This window comes from Neolamprologus brichardi, chromosome 1, assembly GCF_056152115.1.
Source record: "Neolamprologus brichardi isolate AB-2024 chromosome 1, ASM5615211v1, whole genome shotgun sequence".
Lineage (NCBI taxonomy): Eukaryota > Metazoa > Chordata > Actinopteri > Cichliformes > Cichlidae > Neolamprologus > Neolamprologus brichardi.
In genome coordinates this window covers 12,881,624-12,902,555 of record NC_142104.1, presented here as the reverse complement: position 1 = coordinate 12,902,555, position 20,932 = coordinate 12,881,624, and the positions used below count along the sequence as shown (strand labels likewise).

General features: G+C 39.3%; 1 protein-coding gene across 2 annotated transcripts in view; it reads right to left on the bottom strand.

The window, feature by feature from the left end:
• Positions 1-20,932, bottom strand: part of nfatc3a (nuclear factor of activated T cells 3a) — a 58,355-nt gene that overhangs the window by 24,333 nt on the left and 13,090 nt on the right. For both annotated transcript variants that reach the window (XM_006779879.3, XM_087832033.1), the window contains exons 2-3: positions 16,176-17,352; positions 10,490-10,652 (exon numbers count right to left, since the gene is read on the bottom strand). In XM_006779879.3, the coding sequence (XP_006779942.1) occupies positions 10,490-10,652; positions 16,176-17,352 (1,340 nt within the window). The remainder of the gene's footprint in view (positions 1-10,489; positions 10,653-16,175; positions 17,353-20,932) is intronic.

Genomic DNA, 20,932 nt, shown 5'->3' with positions numbered 1-20,932 from the left:
ATTATACATTTCTCTATAATTTCCAGTGTCTCAAGCTGCAAAGCATTATGGCATGCATCAAATGCAATGACAGAAAGGGATAAAGTGGCCAAATGTATATTTGGTTAAAAATGTGTTAAAAGTATTGTTTTATGTTACGCAGAATTTAAGGTTTGCTGATGGGTACCAAAGAAATAAGTGGCTGCATTTCAAACTGTGGTTTTAAAAAAAAAAAACACATACAAACAAAAAACCCTACAAAAAACAGAATTTCCCCTAGGCTTAGCCTGAGTTTTCAGAGCAAAAGCTCCCCGCCCAATGGTATGTTGACACTTTTCCACTACATCCTGCAAATTTGTTTCATTAATGCTCGATGATGGATTACTTCGGCTGAATGACTAAACAAAAAAGTGATTCACGTTGCTGTTGGGTGTGTGTTTTTGCCTGTTCTTAAAGTGTAGACTTTGATTGCAAAAAATAAAATATAATCTCAGTGGCACTATTGACACGGTTGATGACCACAGAGGTTAGCTTCCTCCCTCAAAAAATTATAAATTCAAAGAGGGGACCATACATTTTTGCAATCAAACTTCATCATTTAAACTGACAGATGCAGTCTTTTCTTTCTCACCATTATCCATGTGAATCTGAATTCAACACAGAACATCTGGCACAAGAGATGTATTCGGAAGGAAGCTGCACCAAGGGCCAACATGAGGCCCCTATAATAACCAGTAATGGGTTCATCTTTAAAAACCACATTAGATCTTAAAAGCCACATTGAAGAACAAACCTTCCAAGTAACGAGCTAACAGGTAATTATGCCCACCAGCTTGAATGGATCCACGGCTATAAATGACACCATTTTTCTGGAGTCATGAAATGTAGAGTCACAGGAATCAACAGTCTGTGGGCTGTGTTGCTTGTTTTATGATAATGCCTGCACAGTGTGGAAGTGATCATAGACAGTGCTTGCACATGTGTATGTGTCTTTGTACGTGTGTGTGTGTCTATAAATCAAGACATGTTTATTTGTAGCACCATGTGTGTTCCAGACAGGGTAAAAAGAGTTAAAAGTGTCTGGAAAAATGCATCTGTGAGAGGACAGACAAATGGGGAAAAAATGAAAACCACAAAAAGCACAGAAAATCTTCTTTCTTTCTTTTTTAAAGTACGGTACGGTATGTGGTTTTTTGTTTCTACTATTAGTGACAATAGTACCTGGAGCTGATTTGTTGAGGGTAAACACGTTTAACACTGTTAAATAAAGTGGAAACCTAGTTTTTCTGCAACCATGAAACAGAAGGTCTCGTTTTCTCCTTCCATTCATTTAACCCCTTCATCTTGACCTCTTTCACTCTCTTTGTGTACACATGAGGGATTCTATGTGGAGCAGGAGTGTTGACAAATATACACTTAGCCGGCCATGAGTTGTTTTCAAAATCAAATAATAAACTGGCAAAACCTGATAAGAGAGCCAGAAAGAAAAGGCTCACTTCAGCAGTCTCAGTTAATCAACCCCGCAGATGAAACAGAAACATACTACAACACGTGCCAAGCTAGTCTCTGTCATAGTTAGTAAACCACAATTGCTTTTAGTCTGGCTTTTCCTTCACTTGGTTTACTTTGATTAATTTAGATAAGTGAAAAAACAGCAGCTTCACAAAACTGATCTACACGTGCAAGCACACAGAACGAGTACAGCACACAAGTAGTGAAAGCTGCACAAAGAAAAACATGTCACTGCATTTTTTTAACACCTTATTAACCTTTCAAATCACTGCATTTGTCTGTAGAGCACTACAACAAGGATCAGAAAAAGTAATCTAACTACACTTCAGGTGACCTTTTTAGACCTTCAGTTCAGAAACTGGATAAAGCATCACCTGCTAACAACAGGACATGTAAACAAGCGCACATGCCATGGCTGTGATTGTGCCATGGTCTTGGCACAAGACTGCCGACTCCTCTTCTCTGTAGTGGATGTACACGACACATACCCTTGACTTGTTTCACATTCCTGAGTGCCCCATCCTCCACCCCCTATATCTATGGCTGAGTGTGAAATACCACAGGGGGGTGGTCTCTACACTTTCAACTCCTCAGCTTTCTGCCTGTTCACTGAGCCCTGCTGGTCAGTCAGCATGCAACTCAGGCCTGATAGAGATCAGTTCTTATATTAAACCAAAGTGACATTAAAACCCATCACATGACCCCAGGCCAATGTTCACCGGAGCATGTAACTAACTTCTGACTTCTATCTTCTGACCATGGATAGAGTTTGGGATGAACTCCCTCCCCTAAAATAAAACTCCGGGATACAGTTACATACTCAGCTCATACTAAATAAAGTACCACTTATTTTTGGCCTTCATCTGTTCCACTGATCCAGTAATAAGGCTAGAAGCTGAGGGGGGGAAAAATCATTGTATCCATATAGAAACATGGCAGATTAAAGGGGAAAAACTTCACCTCATGGGATACGACTGGATCTGGTGACTCTGTAATGCCATGGAGGTGCACTTTGCTCACATAGTTTGAGTCTGCTTGTACCACTAAAGGAAAAGGTTACCTCAAATAAGAAATTCGGAGTAATTAACTTTTTTTTTTTTTTTTATCCTGGGGGAAGTGGTCTCTTCTGGGATGTCAATCATGCACAGAGTGTCACTGAATGGTTTCACAAGTTTAAAATTCTGGAAATCATGTGCTAGGACCATTTGCAGTGATAACACGCCAATCCAGCTGGTTACCTAAAGGCAGGCTAGGAAGGTCCCAGCGTGTTTGTAGTCCGCAGGTGCTACACAGAGCCTAGCAATCCTTGTTCTATGTGTTGTAGCTGTGTATTGTAACCAGAGGGCAGCTTCAAAATTATGTGGAACAATGTGGCTTGTGCTTATTTCGCTCTTCTTTTGGTTCGTAGTGCACTCCGCTGTCGTTTCCTTTCCTGTTGAGCCCAACTTTTCAAACAAATCAGCATTCTACATATGCATAGCAGTCTCTGCATAGCTAAAGACTTACACAAATGGACACCAATAATGTAGTGATCCTTACCCACAATAAGTGTCACTGCAAATATAAATCTTTCCTGAGTAAAGTTTTTCAACCTGGTGGGAGTGGTTCCTTATTCAGGGTGACATTACCTCCCATCGACAGGGCTGATAAAAAGCAGCAATGTGCTTAACTCTGAATCCTGAACATAGTGAGTGACTTTGTCGTGACAAACTATAAAAGTACCAGCACTCACTGACAAGTATATTTCGTCACAGGTCAAGACTAAGGTGTGGGTAATCAGCACAATTTGCTAAAAACAATAGCGTCAATATATGTAGAGAAAAGGTCCAAATGGTTATGGCAGATTTTGAAAACCCAAGTTAGATAGCACTGGTTTTTGGGGTCAATGCCTAGGTGCACTGAAGCAGTTCTGATGTTCCAAAACTCTGCTAAAGACACACATTTTATTTTAATTTACCGTTGATACATAAATAGGCACATTTTTCTTAAGAAACAAACACACAAACAAAACCAAAAAAAGAAAACATTAAAGCTCCTCTTAAGAGCTGTTCTGGACATCAGGAGAATCTGATAATGGAACATCAGGGAACAGCACCTGCTCTCAAAAGAAAAACACAGGCTCTCTTCACACACACAGTGCTTCATCTACAACCTGGCATTCATTACATATGTCTTTTACTTGTTTTGTCCTCTTCCTTTTTTTCCCTTCACTCTCTTCAAACCCGACATGTTCTTTTATCTCTTTCTTTTACGTTTCTCACCCTCTCTTCTCTATCCTCTTATATCCTCTACCTTCGATCTAGCTCACTGCCGTAACTCGACACTGTCTAACAGCTAGTGCCTGAGTCTGCTAAGTTGTTTCGCTGTGTTGCTCCATTGTTACCATGGTGAGACTCTGTGTGTATGCAGGAGTGTGTGTGTGTAAAGAGTGAGCAGCCAAGTCGATGTAAACTACAGCCCTAGAGCGTATGCCGGTTGGTGTATGTGTGTCATACAATGTGTGAATTTAAGCGTACTGACTCTGGTGTAAACTGCGATTCTTGCAAAGTTTTGTCGCATGTGAGTGTGCGTGTCTGTGTGTAACAGCCTGACCAGCATGTGTGTGCAACAGATGTAAAAATGGGAGAAATGGTGGTCAAGGTCACCAGAGGACCCGTTTTTACTGGCAGTGGTTTCCCTAGTGTGACATGGTGGCACCATGGCTTGGGATCTATGCACACACACGCACACACACGGGCGCACACACATACACAGACACACACACAGATACACACACACACAGACACACACACACACACACACAGACACACACACAGATCAGCTCACCCAGGCTTGCTGTTTGCCCAGCACACTAGGGAGGGCAGCAAGAGCCAGGGGGCCGGTTAACTGTTTGTTTAAACAAGGTCAATACATGCGCACACTCATGCGCGTTCACACTGTCACACACAGAGAGCGTTTACTGTATACTGCATGAGGGCTGTATATGGCCTTGCTAAGCTGGTCCAAGCGCAATTCTTCTTATTCCCCATTCTAACCTCCCCCCCTTTTACTCTTCGTTATGCACATGCACACACCTCTCTCCTTCTCCTGCTCTCAGCAACTGTTTTCTTTCTGTGCTTTAAGCCTGATTACAACAAATGAGAGCCAAGCTTCTGACATGTTTACATCAAATACAACCCTGAGGCAAAACAACACTAGCTCCAGCCAATTCACACAGTGCAACCCGCATGGCTCTGCATTATTGTTTGTGTGTCTCTTCACTGTACCCCAGTCTATTCAGAATCAAAGGAAGAGACATAGCAGCACAAAAAATTACAAAAATACATGAAAGAAACTGAGGCTGATGAAATAAGAGAAGGGGTTAGAGACGCCGTAGAGACAGACAGTAATGGGGTTATGGACAAGCGTTCAAGCACTAGGATCAAAATCATTTAATGCATCCAAGCTGGTAGAAATATATGGTTGTCTCAAACAACTTTTGTTGTATTCTGTTTCAAATGCTTGTCACCATAGCTTCATTTAGATTTCTTAACTATAGTAACAGATTAAAGATGGACATAATAAATTTTGATATTTGATATTTTTTTTTCCACGCACGCCGTAAAAATACAGGATAGTCCTATTGTGTTTATGCAATTTTTTTTTTTTTTTTGGTGGGGGGGGGGGCTTCACTTGCCCCTCATCTGTTGTGTCTGCCTCCATCTATCTGTAGCCTAGTCAGTAATACCAGAGGGGTCCTTATATTTGTCTGGGTGTTGTAGCACTCAAATAAGCTGGTTAAATACGCACAAGGATACCTCAGCCTTCAGCCAGCCAGAGAGGCTTTGGACTTATATGTCTCCTAGCAACAGGTGTACTGATTAAGGTCTGCAGCTAGCCCCAGAGGAATGACTAAAACAGCCAGTCACAGATGTAGCCACATCCTACAATGAAAAGTTATATTAAGACAGTCAGATGGTAACTATTGTATCTTGTTGAGAGCCGTTTCAGGATATCTTTTTAATACAACATTGCTACTTCAGTTCAGAACCATATTAGTCAAAATAATATAAAGCTTAATTATTTTTAAAGGGTTGGCTTTGTTCTAGGACCTCCAGGTTGTTCCACATGTGGAACAGTCTAAGACAGGACCTCCCATTAGAATACAGAACAAAACAGGCATCACTGACAACAAATGCAATATTCATAAGTGAGATAAAACATTAAATGGAAGAACATGGGGTGGAGGTGGGACATGGAGTGGCTTTCACGGGAAGCTGCAGGCTGGAACAGCTCAAATAGTAACAGAAGAGAATAGGTGATATGGACTGATGGAAATCAGTCGCTCCTACCTTAGATTTTGGAAATGTGGGCAGAGTGATTTTGTGGCCTAATAAACTAATTGGTTTTACCAAACATGGACAAATCTAATTTATGTGTGGAAATCCCCATAAAAAGCCCATTCTATGCCAGAAAATCCACAGATGTCTGAGGAACGCATGTTGAATTTAAGCTTATATCCTGTCTGCTAGGACAAAAGAATTATATTTCCATTTTGTTATTTTGTTACTGTCACCCATTAGAAAGTTTACATATTTTGCTGGAAACTAGATTGAAATGGTAGGATTTACCAAATTCCTTTATGAATTAAAAGCTTGAATTGCTACTACAAAGCTATAGTTGGTCAACTATATAATTAGCCACAAGTATCAGTCTTTGCATAAGAATAGGTAACATTCCTCAGATTCTATGGAGCTATAAATCATGCCTATCATAATAACTCAATGTAAAAAGACATTCTTTCTTTGTCTGGCTACCATGCATGCAGACAGAAAACCAAGGCTTCAAGACCCTTTTTCTCCCCTCAAAAGATGAGTGATAACCAGCAGATCAAAACCATAACCCTAAATTTTACATATATTAACAAACCAAGATCATGTCAAATTTGCAACCAATCATGGTCTCATGTTTTATTTAGTAAGCAAGAGTGAGATGAATTACAAATAATGCTCCCTCACACTTAAGTGAGGCAACAGGATCTCCCCAGTGGTTATTCTGACCCGTTTCTTCTGTGGTTATGGTTCTTAAGAGGTGCTATATCCTGTGTGTGGGGCTCATTACTCCAGGTTTGAAATAAATGACCTAACACCACTTCTTATCTTGCCCATTCATTCATTCATTTCCAATGACTAAGTGACTAAATAGAAACACGCTAACATATCAAAATTAAGTTGTTAGATTGTTTATAAAAACATATTTCAAACTTGCAAACACAGCAGTAACACAAAAATAAATATGAGAGTAGCCTTCATAACTCTGTTGGGACTTCTATTGAAAGATAAACAACCAACCAAGTGAATAACTGGCAGAACACAAAAAGCTAGTAGATGCCTAAATGACATAACAGAGAGATTTGCAAGAGTGTGCCCCCTATGTACTGAAGGCTGTTCTCACACTAGATGCCTGGGTCTGATTCCACTGTTTTCTTCATTTTATCCACCCTCTTTCTCTCTCTCTCCATTCATACTGATCATTATACAATAAAGCCAACAACCCCAAAAGCCAAAAAGCAAAAAGAAATTAAAAAAAAAAACATTACAACTGCTAAAAGAGAGGCCAGAAAAATAGGCCTTTCTCTCAGACATCTGTAAGTATACAGACCCAGAAGAACTGAAGACACTGATATAAGAACACACAAAGACAAAGAAGGTATATGATAACCTACTCTGCTGCTCCTAATACTGCAACAGAGTAAGGCAAACATATTTAATCCTTTAAACTGCACCAGCTCCACATTGTTTTTTCTGTTGACACAGCAGTTCTGTGGTGCACTGATTTGTGCAACAGTGCAATCACAAAGGGAAGTCATTAACATGGCCAGATGGCAGCTATGGCATCATCTGGTGACATCACACTACAAGACTCTAAAAGAGTAAAAGGACTCACAAAGTGCAGATGATATATAATCTACAGAAAGGACAACTGTTTTCGGGGTTTCATAGTATTTATCTTTGAAGAAGAGCTTGCACTGACTATAGAGCAGGAAATAGTAACGAAAAGAAGACAGGTTTTTAATGTCTGCAGGATTTGAAATACATTAAAACACACACACACACACACACACACACACACACACACACACACACACAAACTCTATGTATAAATCTAAATCTATTCAAACTCTTTGGCAGAGAAGATGCAGTCAAACATGGCGAACCCTGTGACATTCTGCCTTCAGGGAACAACTTCACACAAATAGCGCACCTGGAAAATATGCTATATACAAATGTTCTGATTCCTCATGTTCAATATATACTGAATCTGTTGAATTTCCTCCAATAAGAATGCATGTTTCCTGTATTTGCCATTTATGCTTTTATTTAACTTATGTATGCCCTTATATCCAGCATCTTATTGTGTGTTCTCAAAACAATAACACAAAGCACAAAGTGTGTGTGTTTGTGGTTTTGGTTTTCGAAGTAAATGTGTTTCTGTAAAAACAACAATGACATGACAGTGTAAGAAATGACCTTTCAAATAAGGTGTTTTTTTTGCACAGTGAATTCAAAGACGCTAAAGAGACTAAACAGTAGAGCAGTGCATGTTTGGTAAACAAAGACTGACTGTTAGACCTGCTAGACAAGTGCTTTCTGTCCTCATAGTAGTGCAAGACAATGGTTAATTGCTTGTCAAGTGTATTTAATGTCTACACTCACATACGGGTTGTGTACGTGAAATAATTGTTATTAATATTAAAAGAAGTGACTTGTTCAAAGTTCAATACAAGTAATGAATGTTGAGGCATGAAAACCATTAACTTTAAAAACTGCTAATGCATTAAACATTTTGAAAGAATATGTGTATTTGTTGACTAGAGATCTCTGTAAGGACTTCTTTAGTTTCATGTCACAATTAATGTATATTCAAACAGGTAAACGAATAAATGACTCACTCGCACATTCTCCTCACTTGTACAATCGATTCACTCACACATTTTCTCTCTGTGCATGCAGCTCCACACCATTGCTGTTATCCATGCCTTTCCCTCACCGTCTCTGCTTATCCTCTCTGTGACAGTGCATTATTGTTTGTAAATCTGATGATGAAAGTGTGTTCTAGCAGAAACACATTTGATTTTCATTTTCATCACTGGTAGTGGCAGCTTACTGCTACTGAATACAAACAGTAACGGCATGCTGAGAAAGATTTAGCAGCAATCTGTGAAGATCAAAGAATTATTCTGAAGGAGATTTATTGTATGGCAATTTATCAAGTAAGTACAGTAAGTACAAAAAAAATTCCTGCTGGGTTTGGAAATTACTTTTAAATTGCCTTCTCTGACCTGAGATATATATATTCTCTAGTCACTAACTACTGCAAGGCAAGTAGTGCAAGTTATCAATTCCCTTTAGGAATGAGAAATGAGGGCAAGCGTGGCAAATGCTTGGTTGAAAAAATTTGATAGCTAAATTATGCATCGTCACATATGGCTGTACTGAATCTCAGTCTAACTGAGGTAGAAATGGTTAATGATTGGCCTGAAGGGAGCCTGCATGAGTGAATGTATAAGGACATAGACTGTTTCTAAAGCAACAATTGGCAGTGGTCTGCATGCCCTTGTTTTGTGAGGTGTATTTTTGTTTGGGCACACTGCTTATCGTTCGGTTCAGGGGGTTGGGAAGCTCATCTGTAACCGGAAGGTTGCCGGTTCGATCCCCCAGCTTTCTGTCCTGGTCGTTGTGTCCTTGGGCAAGACACTTTGCCCTACCGCCTACTGGTGTTGGCCAGAGGGGCCGATGGCGCGATATGGCAGCCTTGCCTCTGTCAGCCTGCCCCAGGGCAGCTGTGGCTACAACTGTGGTTTGCCTGCACCAGTGTGTGAATGTGAGAGTGAATGAATAGTGGAATTGTAAAGCGCTTTGGATGCCTAGAAAAGCGCTATATAAATGCAATCCATTATTATTCAGTACCACAGTCCAAAAAGAAAATGATGTACGTGGCACTGAAGCACAAGCTAGTAAAGGCAATCCCAACCAATCTATCAGTCTGAACTCAGTCATTGTTAGGTTACGCAACAATGGTTATGGCCAAGCATTAGACCCTTTATTAATCACATACAAAGAAAGCTTGTCACTGGGACCTTAAAATATTAATGAGAATCTTCCTCTCTCTCTGAGTCAAAAGCACACCATAGCTCTGTGCTGGCTCACAGACTCTCACAGGTGCTATCAAATGACAGACCAGCTGACCAGGCTACAGTGACAGCTCTTGTCTTCCTGCTTCAACAAACTGATTGACAGTCTTCTCGCGGGACAGTCCATGTGACAATCTACTCATCCAAACATGTAAACTGACACCCTGAATCCAGTGTTTGTTCCCTACAACCAGCAGATGTTTGAGGTGCAAGCCTGAACACTTACGTTTTTTATAGTCAAATAACATACAACGATTCTAGTACATAATAGGCAGGTGCTGAGATCATTGGGAAAGCAGTGAATGATCCCATTTTTCACCAACCCCCTGATGTGTCAGGTTTATATTATTAGAGAGCATTTGAATTTTTAACCAGAGTGTTCATCCTTGTACAACCTATGTGGAAAAATATATTTCAATAATCAGCAGAGGAAAATTCCCACCAACTGCTGAATTTAGAAAGTTGGGTTCAGCCTTTTTTTCCATTTCATGTTTATTTTCAATCATGTAGGCTCCACGAGTTGACATCTAGACTGTGGTTGGTACAGTGGGAACTAGATAATGTAAAGTATAAGTTTAGGAATGCATGGCAAGCATTGTGTTAAATATAAATCAGTCCTGAGCTACGGGAATTTAATACTCAGTATGGCAAAGGCATTATTTATTGTATTTTGCTCAGCTTATGCTCTGTAAAAGTCATTTTGGCTTTTTTTGCCACAAGATCTCAGTACGAAAAAAAAAAAAAAATCAACACACACACCACTAAGTTTTTTAGTAGTAAATATCTTTATAACATTTCTAAATGTTGAGTAGCAGGAAGACTTACCTTTACAACTGGATGGCCACCGGATGTTGCTTTGATGGCCCCTCGGCTGCCTTCAGTCTCATAGTGTGCTCTGTGGTGGGCTTTGGGTTGTACCTCTATCTTCAGTTCATACTGGCCAAACTGGCTTGGCAGCGGCCAATCTAGAGGAGGCAGTGAAGAGGTCCTGAGGAGGGAAGGGAATACCACAAGCATGCACATGCACACCCACACAGAGAGACAGAGACATGAAAGCTTTGGTAAGAGTTGTGTTGTTCAAAATATCCAAAAGCTTAAGCCTTAAGAGGGCACGGTCTTATTATGTTATTTAAATGTAGATAAATCATTTTAACAGTCATAAAAGGTCAAGCAGCACAATCTAAAGGTAATGACTGATGACAGCAATCTGTCTTAAAGATGTCTTTAAACATTCAAAGGCTGAAAAAGTGGTAATCCCCTTTCATGGGCTGAAATGGTGCAACAGGTAAAAATGGGGGTATAAAATGCAGTGTGCTTAGCCCCATCAGACAGTGAATCACTGGAATACCCACATGTATGAATCCTGTTCTTAAACGTATCACTTGTTATAGGTCAAGTTAAGCCTTAAACTGTGAATCATTTCCTAAGAGGGACTTTTTTTGTCTGAGTCTTTACTCGTTTACTGTGTGGGTCAGTGAATAGGTGGTAGGACAAGAGTGTGTGTCAGACGGTGCATATTAATCTGTGTGTGGGTTTGTGTGCATACTGTAGAAGTATATATTTTATGTGCTGCAAACTGCATGGGCTAGCATTGTGTGTGCTTTTCCTCGGGGCCTCTTTTTGTTATCTGTGTAGGCCACAATCATATTTGAACAGCTGCACTCGAAAACAAAACACTCAATGGCCTTCTCCACAGAGAAACTAGGTCTCTCCACTTGAGTGCATTACAGCAGTTTATCCCCAAAACATTTTGTAAACACTGTGAGCCATTAATATCAACAAAGCCATGGCCTATTCATTAATTTTATTTTATTTGTCTATTACTGCACGTATTGTTTTTGATTATTATTTATTTCAATATTTTTAAGAACATTAAATAAAAATAATGACTTGAGAGTAGAGAGCCACGTTCCCAAACACATTTTGACATATGGACAAAAAACCTGATCATTTTTGTCTTGAATTGGTGCAAGCCACACTTCAAACCATTGCCACACCTTGAACTGTTTGTGTGTCATGTTATTTTTTCTTTCACTAGTACAACACACGTATTCGGATGCATGTGAATACATGCAGCTGTGATTAAAGGACTGATTCCGTTATTGTCTCAGTACTTCAGACAATTATAGGTGTAAGTAAGTTTTATATATGACCTGTGCCTTTGTGCAGTGCCCTATTTTAGAAGGTGCAGCCTTTGAGCATCAAAATTTACTCTAAACTGTATGACAGAATTTTGACAGCCCAAATAATTTTAGAGGAAAGTTTGTAAAGTTTTAGCCAGTATAGCCGACTCACTTTTCCATTTTGAGAGGCCTCTTACGAGCAGTCTGATCAAACTGAATTAAGGACATGTGAGTCAGGCTTTCAGTGGAGCCGTTTCACTTCTTAAACTACCAAACAACATAAACCCACAAGGAAGACTTATTTTTAGAGTGAAAAGTCAAGTCTCGGATATTATATAAATGTTTTTTTCCAGCTAACCAAAGCTTTTGATTTCACACCAACTAGCTATACTATACAGGTTCTCCTACCACTTTAAAATGTAACTTCTTACACAAAGATGTGCCAATCATATGTATGGAGCAATGTTGCACATGGAAATACTCTGACTCTTTCAGCAATGCTTGATTTTGTTTACTTCTTTTTCTTTCTCCTTCCTTCCTGTCTTACTATAGGTTATTTTGTCTTGGTGCCATTATACATTTAAAAAATAAACAAATAAATTGTAGCACTATGTCAATTTCAAAATCATCAGTTTGCCAATCTCAGTAATTTAACTTTTCAAACTAGAATTTGACTGAGAGCATGGAACAATATCGAAGCTCCCACACAATGTAACAGAGGCATCCCAACCCTTATGTTTTCCTCCTAGTAGCCATGACATAACCACCAACGTAGTGTGGGTTTGCATGGCTGCTATGGTGACAGGAGCAGAAGAGGACAGAGGAAATATGAGCTTGTGACGAGGCAGGGCAGTGGCCTCTGTTCTGACATAGCATAACCTTTCTCAAATGTCTAAGCCATAGTGTAGGTGCTCCTCATCCAATAACATTCCCACAACCTAGTCTTCACTATAGCCTCCATGGTCCCACTTTCATCCTTTCCATATAATGAGGTATTCTTGCCATCCACACAAGCTGCAAAACTTGCAAGGTCTAATAACATTTTATTTGCAAGTTCTTACTTTAATTCAGCACATCTTAATGGGCTTGTCCACGATTTAGCAGCAAGTATAAAATGCATGATCTTCAAACAATAATGCCATTTCTGCTGATCCCTTAATTTTCCATTACTCTTTTTCATATTTGTCCTTTGTTACTTTCAGTTTTTGTTTAAAAAAAAATCTAATCTAAGCTAGTGTTGTTGCTGTTTACTGGGAGGAGCTGCACACAAAACATTTATCACTAAGTAAAATGGACCTTTTGCTTAAAATAAAGCTTACGTTACAAATGACATCAATTTGTCACTGCAGACAGCTCAGGAAGTAGAGCATGACAAAATTCTTTGTAAGAGCAAGTGTCAACTCCCCGCTAATTTTTCATTCCATGTGGGACATCTGTTCAAAACACTGCTACTGACCGAGATGTTTATGTATGCAGGCAACTTAACATGAGTATTGCAAAACACAAACAGTGAGAAGTTTCATCTGAAGTTTCTGTGTATGCCAATATGAGCATCTACTAGCTTAGATAAGAAAGGCATGGATAAAAAAATGCTTGAAGTCAATTCATTTAAACAATCAAATCACCGTTTCTGATTAGAGTTTTTCCTTCTGGTTTTATATATATAACCAAACTAAAATCTTAACTTTGATTAGGCAAAAACTTCAAGTGTTAAGGCAGAACACAAAAGAACTGGGAAAATGCTTTTTTCACCTCCAAAGAAATAAAAACAACAAACAAAAACAAAACAAAACTACCTCTATACCACTACCTCTATGGATGGACTTTATACTGACAATGTTTTATATTGCTAATGAGTTTTCATTTTATTGCCCAGTTCTAATTGAAATGTTTCTTTTAACTTCCCATTTCCCATAAAGTCGTTAATCATGAAGGCTAATGACATGTGTGACTAGCAACCAGCCATTTGTTGACAACTGCTGCTGCCCTCGCTACTCGGTGCCAGAAATCCCAGTTGGTTAAATGTACATTCTTATTTTATTAACTTACAACTGCAGTACAAAGTGGTACAAAGATATTAAAGTGCTACTGGCTATTACCCGGGGCTGCAATTCTGACAGACGGCTATGTCTCAGTCTATCCTCCTGCAAATTCAAGTTGTAAACAAGCGAGTGGGAAAGTAAACCGAATATAAACCGAAGTGATATTCTGCACCAGTTTGTATACACTAGCGTGAATGAAATCAAGGGTACTGCTGCTAAGACTCCTAAGGTTAGCCAAACTCTACGAACTAATCTGATACTATGTGTATTTGCGAGATTATACATGGCACAAAGTGCAGCACATTTTAGTGACATTTAAAACCTTGATCCTTGATAAAGACAGAGCCTGTGACAGGACAATTAACTAACAAAACAAATGTAAATTTTTGACAAAAAAAATCAACAGGAACTAAAGTTAATTTTTTGCTTCAAGGCATTTTTAAAAGTCTTTTTTTCTAGATTTTCTCCCAAGTAAGAGTTGTGTGTGCATTTATACACGTAACACAGAGATAACCAATAATTACATATAATAAATTATCCCAAGCATTTGCCAATCAGGATCTAAAAGCAAATCGTTCCGTTTACTTCACTTCAGACTTTTGTTTAGTAACTGTCTGATCTGTTTACCAAAGTTTACAAAAATCTGTATGGAAACATTTTCATCACTACTTAAATAACTAGCATATCAATTACCAAACTATATCCCCACCAGTTAATAAGAATCTGACGTGTTAACTGATATGTTGTAAAATTTCACTGCGTACCTAATTACCGTGGCTAATTTCATCAACATCGTGGCAATGTCTTAGTGGAGCATAGAGAACATTTACTTACCTGTGTCTGCATTAATTTGTCCCTTTCACAGATTGATGTAGCCTTTAATGTCACAAATCCCATGTCTGAAAAGACCTTTAGAAGGTCAAAGTGCAAAAATCTAATTGTGACTCATCATAAATCTGACCCTATTATTGTCTGGATAGTGTTATGGCTAAGTGAGCAAGCATTTGTGTTATGTCTATGGATGTCTCTGTGTGTGTGTGTATTTGTGTGTACCCCTCATGCCATATGTGCCCTGTGCTGATTTACAGTGCTAGGGGCCAGTATACATAAACAAGGCCATGTCTTCATCTGCTACACACATTGGAGAACAGACAGGACACTTCGCCTCATATTTCTGTGTATGTTGGTAGGTTTTTGAATACATGCTGCGTTTCCTTACACGCACACAGTGTAATATATAACTCAAAGTTCCTAGATCAAAAAAGGTTTTGAAATTTTATGACAGCTCACAACACTCATAAAAACATTCACCACTCAGGTCTGTGGATTAACCTTGGCCTACTAAGTGTTTTTGAGACTGACAACGCGCTGTTTTACAAAGTGGTGATCAAATTAATAATTCACAAAATGGTGATGAAGGGACTGCTATCGCCACATCACATGGCAATTCTGGATGCCATCCACAAAGAATCTCTTATTCTAATACTAATGACATCTGTACAATTGAGTACCTTGGTCAAATTTTTTGTAAAAGCCACAAAAGAAATCTTAGTAGATCACATTTTATATGACTTTTAACACCAAAACAGTCCATACTGCATTCAACTGCATCGACAGAAATGCAAGAAAGGCATACACATGCCTCTCATGTATATCTGTCAGTTTCTGTTCTTGCTAGAGAATGTATTTTATTTAAGCATATCCTATTCTAGTTTGCTGTGGTCTTAATTTATAACTAATATTTGCTATTCCAAATCTACACCACAGAGAGAGAGGCAAAGAGACTCTGCTAATAGCAATAATAACACAGTCCTAAATGTTCAAAAGTATTTCTACAATACACTGAGGATGAAATTGCTTGTTCCCATAAGTCCAACAACTCCTTTGGACACAGAAAATACTGAGAATGTGTAGAGTGGCTCTGTCAGAGTTAGGCCAAGTCAAAATGTTTAAAAAAAAATCACTCGTTCATAAAATGTCAAAAAATGTTAAGAAAGGTAATACAGTTTCTTAAGTGTCATTATTATCCATTCTATGGGATCAGTATTCCTTACATGTATAGACACTACCCAAAAGTTAGTGTTCTGCCAGGAAAAATCCTGGTGTCCCATGTCTGGAAAGGGTCTTTTCTTTTAAACAAATAGTAAGTAAAACATAAGGATATTATAAAAGAAACTTATTTTAACAAGATGGATAATTACCCCTTGCTCTTAACTGATTTTTTTCCCCAGACAGTTTATCTCCCACTGACTCTTCCACAGCATTTGAATACATTTGAATATAAATTGTTATGCGACAATCCTTCACTTCTTCCTGCTTTCACTCCTTTAACATTAACATATTTACCTGAATATAGGTGTATGACCAGGCTTGGGTTTATTCCATGAGAAGTGCGAGGGCACCGAGAGGAACTGTTCAGCAGGCCCATCCTTCTTCAAGCTGTGCAAGGCCTCGTCTGAAGGGGAGTCTAGATTAGGAGACATATTTCCCTGGTCATCTAGTCCCAGTTCCCCTTTCCCGGTCTGCATAGTTGTTCTGTCCTGTGAGGTCTTTCTGGTCTTGGAAGGGATGTCTGCCTCTGATGGGCAGCACTGAAATGGTGACATGCCTACAGAAGGACTGCCAACCCAAGTGTCCTCTGTCACGCTGCCCCTAGGTGAAGGTCCCGGCGTGGGTGTGGGTGAGTGATGGGGAGATAAAGAGCCAGGATAGCAAATATCAGCGCTAGAGTGACGCCTCTTCCCACAGGGTGAGGTGGGACGTGAGGAAGGCCTGGAAGGTGGACGTGGGCTGAGCCAGTTCTCATCAGTGACACTGGTGCGCGGCGAGTGGCAGGGCGACTGTCTAGGAGACAAGCTGATGGAGTGGGACTGGTGCACAAATGTGGGCTGGTGGTGCTGCCAGTGGGGCTGCTCCTCCATAACTCCACCTCCACCAGTTTGAGGAGAGGGACAGCCCGGGGAAGTGAGAGGGGAGCCCAGGTTAAAGCGGGCTGCTGCTTCATTCAGCTCTGAGTCAACATCATCATAGACATGTGAAAATGATTCACAAGAGGAGGCATCAGAGAACCAGCTCCTAGATGAGAGGCTGCTGCATGGACTAGGGCTGAGAGAAGAATCCCGGTAGGAGTGATCCAGTGGCAAATACAGGTGGTCCCTGGACAAGGGCCTGTCACTATGGTAGTCCCCATCAGGGCCATTGGCCCTTAGATCCTCCTGGTTAGCATCCATCTCCTGCGGGCAGCTTGGGGAGATAGATGTGATCTGGATACTCGGGCACTCAAAGGCCTTTGGAGCAGGAGCAGAAGGCAGCATGGGGGAGGTACCATACTTAGAGTCTTGTGTATCATAGCTTGGGGGCTCAGATCCTGGTTTTTGTGTCTGAAGGCGTGAAGTGTTGATGATCGGGGAGTGAGATGGCATGCCATGGCGAGGCAAGCTCATAGACTGGTGGTTAGTGACCACAGACTGGGGCTGGCCCACATTCAAGATATAAAATGATGTGTTGTCATCAGGCTCCAGATCTATGAGAAGAAAGGAAGAGAAGATTAGGATATAGCAATGTGTCTATTGGGTTTTCCCCTACATGTTCCTGAGTACGACTTAACCAGGTCAAACTGACCAATCTCAGGCTATAGCACCAAAACTAAAATGTCAAAATTAAAGCAACCAAGACACTGTGAGAATTTTTGAGGTCTGAATATCTGCTATAGGCTTCCTGGTCTGTTACATTTAAAAGGAATAAAAAGAGACGCAATGTGTCCACTGTCTGACCATACAGTTCTCCTAGTACTAGTAAGTGTATTTAGCTTGTTCCACTCTTGTTTTCAAATAACTATTCACTACACAAGGAATACACACAAACCTCTTTTATGGTCAGTCAAATTTAAAAAATGAGGTTATGTGTTCATTTTTGTGGTTGTCTCCCGAGCTTGTGCTTGAGTCCAGTTTCAGGAAATTAGATGCCAGGGTGTTGCTGGGTAGCAGACAGTCATACAGGCATCATTCCAAGAGGGATAACCGATGAACAGCACTACTCAGGAAACAAGTTCACACAACGGTGCGTGCTGTCGGCTGTCATCACAACTAGTGCCGGCAGGCTATTTATACCAAAGGTCATCCGGCACAGCCAGCATATGCACACACACACAACCACACACAAACAAATAGATGAGAGCCAACTGTGTGCATTGGCACTATTTCGTTGGAGTTTATTGATAAACTTCCATTGCTATGCTCTACTGCTGCCTTTGGAGTACCCCCCAAATCCCTGTTAGTGTTTCACATGTGTTGCATTTGCATAGATACTGTCACATATAAAAACCTTCACTGGCCTCATTTGCAAAGTTTCTGCTTATGACACTTGTGTCTTCTAACAGTCAACCAAAAATTACTCAATGACAAGTCTTAGTCAAACAAGGTTTTGAATTGATGGCTCGATGCAAGACAAAAAAGACCATACTGAAAACGATGAGACTCAGTCTTAATGTTTAAATTGCTGGTCCTTCTTGTTACTAGATCCTAATTTAGTTTGACAGGTAGGAAAGCCAAAGTCCTGGGTCATTTTGAGAAGATGACCACAAGAATTTGAAATCTAACCTCCAAACACATATGCATCATCTACCAACCTCAAGCGTGGTTGAAAGACATGGCCCTTCCATCTAACTTTACATGAACAGTCGCAACACTTCTTGTGGCGACACATTCAAAATCCTTACTGCTTTTGCGGGTGCCTTGCTTCATTTGTACTTGTAAAAACATATTTTAATAGCTTCTTATTACCTGTCGATTACTTGCTTGAACTAACTTCTACAAGTCAACTATAAAACTTCTTTGCCATGGTCAAAGACAGAAAAGGCAAGTTCAAAACTTATACTTATATACTATATTTTGCCGCACAAAAAAAAGTTTTACAAAAAGTACATATTCAATGGAGATTAGCAAATTAAAACAATGTAGGCATCATGTAACATCAGACTTTCTGTAAAGCCTTCATTCTATGATGAATATAAGGTCTACTCTAGTGTAAAAGTAAAAACATAAAAAAAAAAAGATTTACATCACTTAAAGAACTGCAAAACATTCAAATACGACATCAATGGGTAAGCTTAGCTAAAACCACACTGTAGCCTGTACAGGATAAGGTTGTGAAATCATTGCAAAACACTTCCCCATATTCCCTGAACGTACCTACCCATCTAAAAATACAGCTTTCTTAGATTTGAAACAGGAATCAAGGCTATAACAAAACTTAAATCTTTGTTAAATTGTCAAACACAGATAGAACGACCTTAAATTGGGGCTTCTCATAAATATTTCCTCTTTAAGTGATGGAATGATAACAGCGGTATGACAGGTTTGTCAAATCAGATGTCAAGGCCAGTTTTGAATAAGTTCATAAAAAGCAAAATAATTTTGGAAAGAGAGTACGTATCCAGGATTTTGCCTGCCATCTGTGTCCAACAGCAACAAAAGTGGCGGCAGCAGCAAGCCTGTTATTTATAGCTGCTCAGCTTCTCACTGGCCCTGCCTGCTTGTCACAAGACCCAGCAGTGTATCCTCTGACGACAACATCTGACTGACAGAGAGCAAGAGAAGGACAACAGAAAAGAAGAAGAAGAACAAGAAGAAGGAGGAGGAGGAAGCTGTTCTAATTTGAATAAGTGTATCCTCTGATTCTGAACCTCAACTGGGAAATGACAGACTACAGAAACGTATAAGCATGTAACTTTGGTGACTGCAGTTTGTTCTTTTGTCTGGGCTGCAAAAATGTTCAACTATGCACAGTCATGATGATTAGTGTAAATACAAAAGTATATTTGTTTCTTCCAATCTCAACTAACACTTGCATATTAAAATATTTACATTTATTCTGATGCTTTTACCTTAGCTTGGAAGACTTGCATGGTCTTTGTGTATGTGGTACTTTTGTGGAATTATGGGTGCATTATTAATGTATGTCACTACTTCTTATTGAACTGCTGCATATATTGTCCAGGACAATCTTGCAAGAGTGTTTTTTATTCTCAGATATCTGCACTGTACAATTGTAAAATTACAGAGAAATAGGAGAAGGTAGGAGTAGATATATAAATATCAGTGCAATGTAGCACTCAGTCAAGTTTAGAGTAGAGTATCATTTGAGTTAACTGTCGTAATAAACAAAAAATTTAAAAAGAGAAGGACAGGAAAGCAGGTACCAAATGGAAAGAAGAGAATAATAAAAAAATATACTTTCCTCTTGCTTTTCTGAGGAGGTGCTGTTGCTTAACACCATACAGGCCAGGAAAGGAAAATGTAATATTGCACTCAAATAATGTAGTAGCGTTCTCCTGCCATAACAAGAACATAAGCTATCGCCACAAATCAGGAAATTAGCTTTTGCAGTCAGTAAGGCTATGCTAAATGCTAAAGGGCTTGGTTATACTAGCAATTGCTAAATTGCTACATAACAGTCACAGAAGTTATAAACTGACTGCTAATATGAATCCTCTAGTTTTCTTGTCTGGGTTTTGCAAATAACACAAGCTAATGAACTAATTTTAAAAATAGGGTCAGCCACTTCCAGAGGCTGAATGGTAATCAGCTGCTGTCTTTGTGCTACTCACACAAATTATGAGAAACTGTGAACTTTGCCACAAAATGTGCCCACAAGTCTGACATTATACCAACTTAACCTTTTACTGTGCCCAAATTACTACAACTATACTATTACGTACAGAGTTTTTTGTTTGTTTGTTTTTTGTTAAACTTAGGTCCATGAAGGCTGAGCTGGTTTATTACTATAAAGACAATGGAAGTTATCTGATAAAGGTAAGGTGACTTTTAAATAAAAAGACTTCTAGATAAACCAAAGTAGGCAGAAATGTACTTTTATGCTCCTTCAACATAATTTAATTATGTAATAAAGAAATCATAATTATTAATAATGCAATTATGTTCATCCAAACATAATTACTTTGTTTGGATCTTGTTTGTATTCAAGACACTTAAAAAACACTGTGAGGGAATCTTGGATTTTCCATTAGAAAAGTGTTGGCCTGGTGAAAGTAATGAGAGCAACTTGTCTCTAGAAAAGTCCATGACTCAGTCTCCTCAGATGAC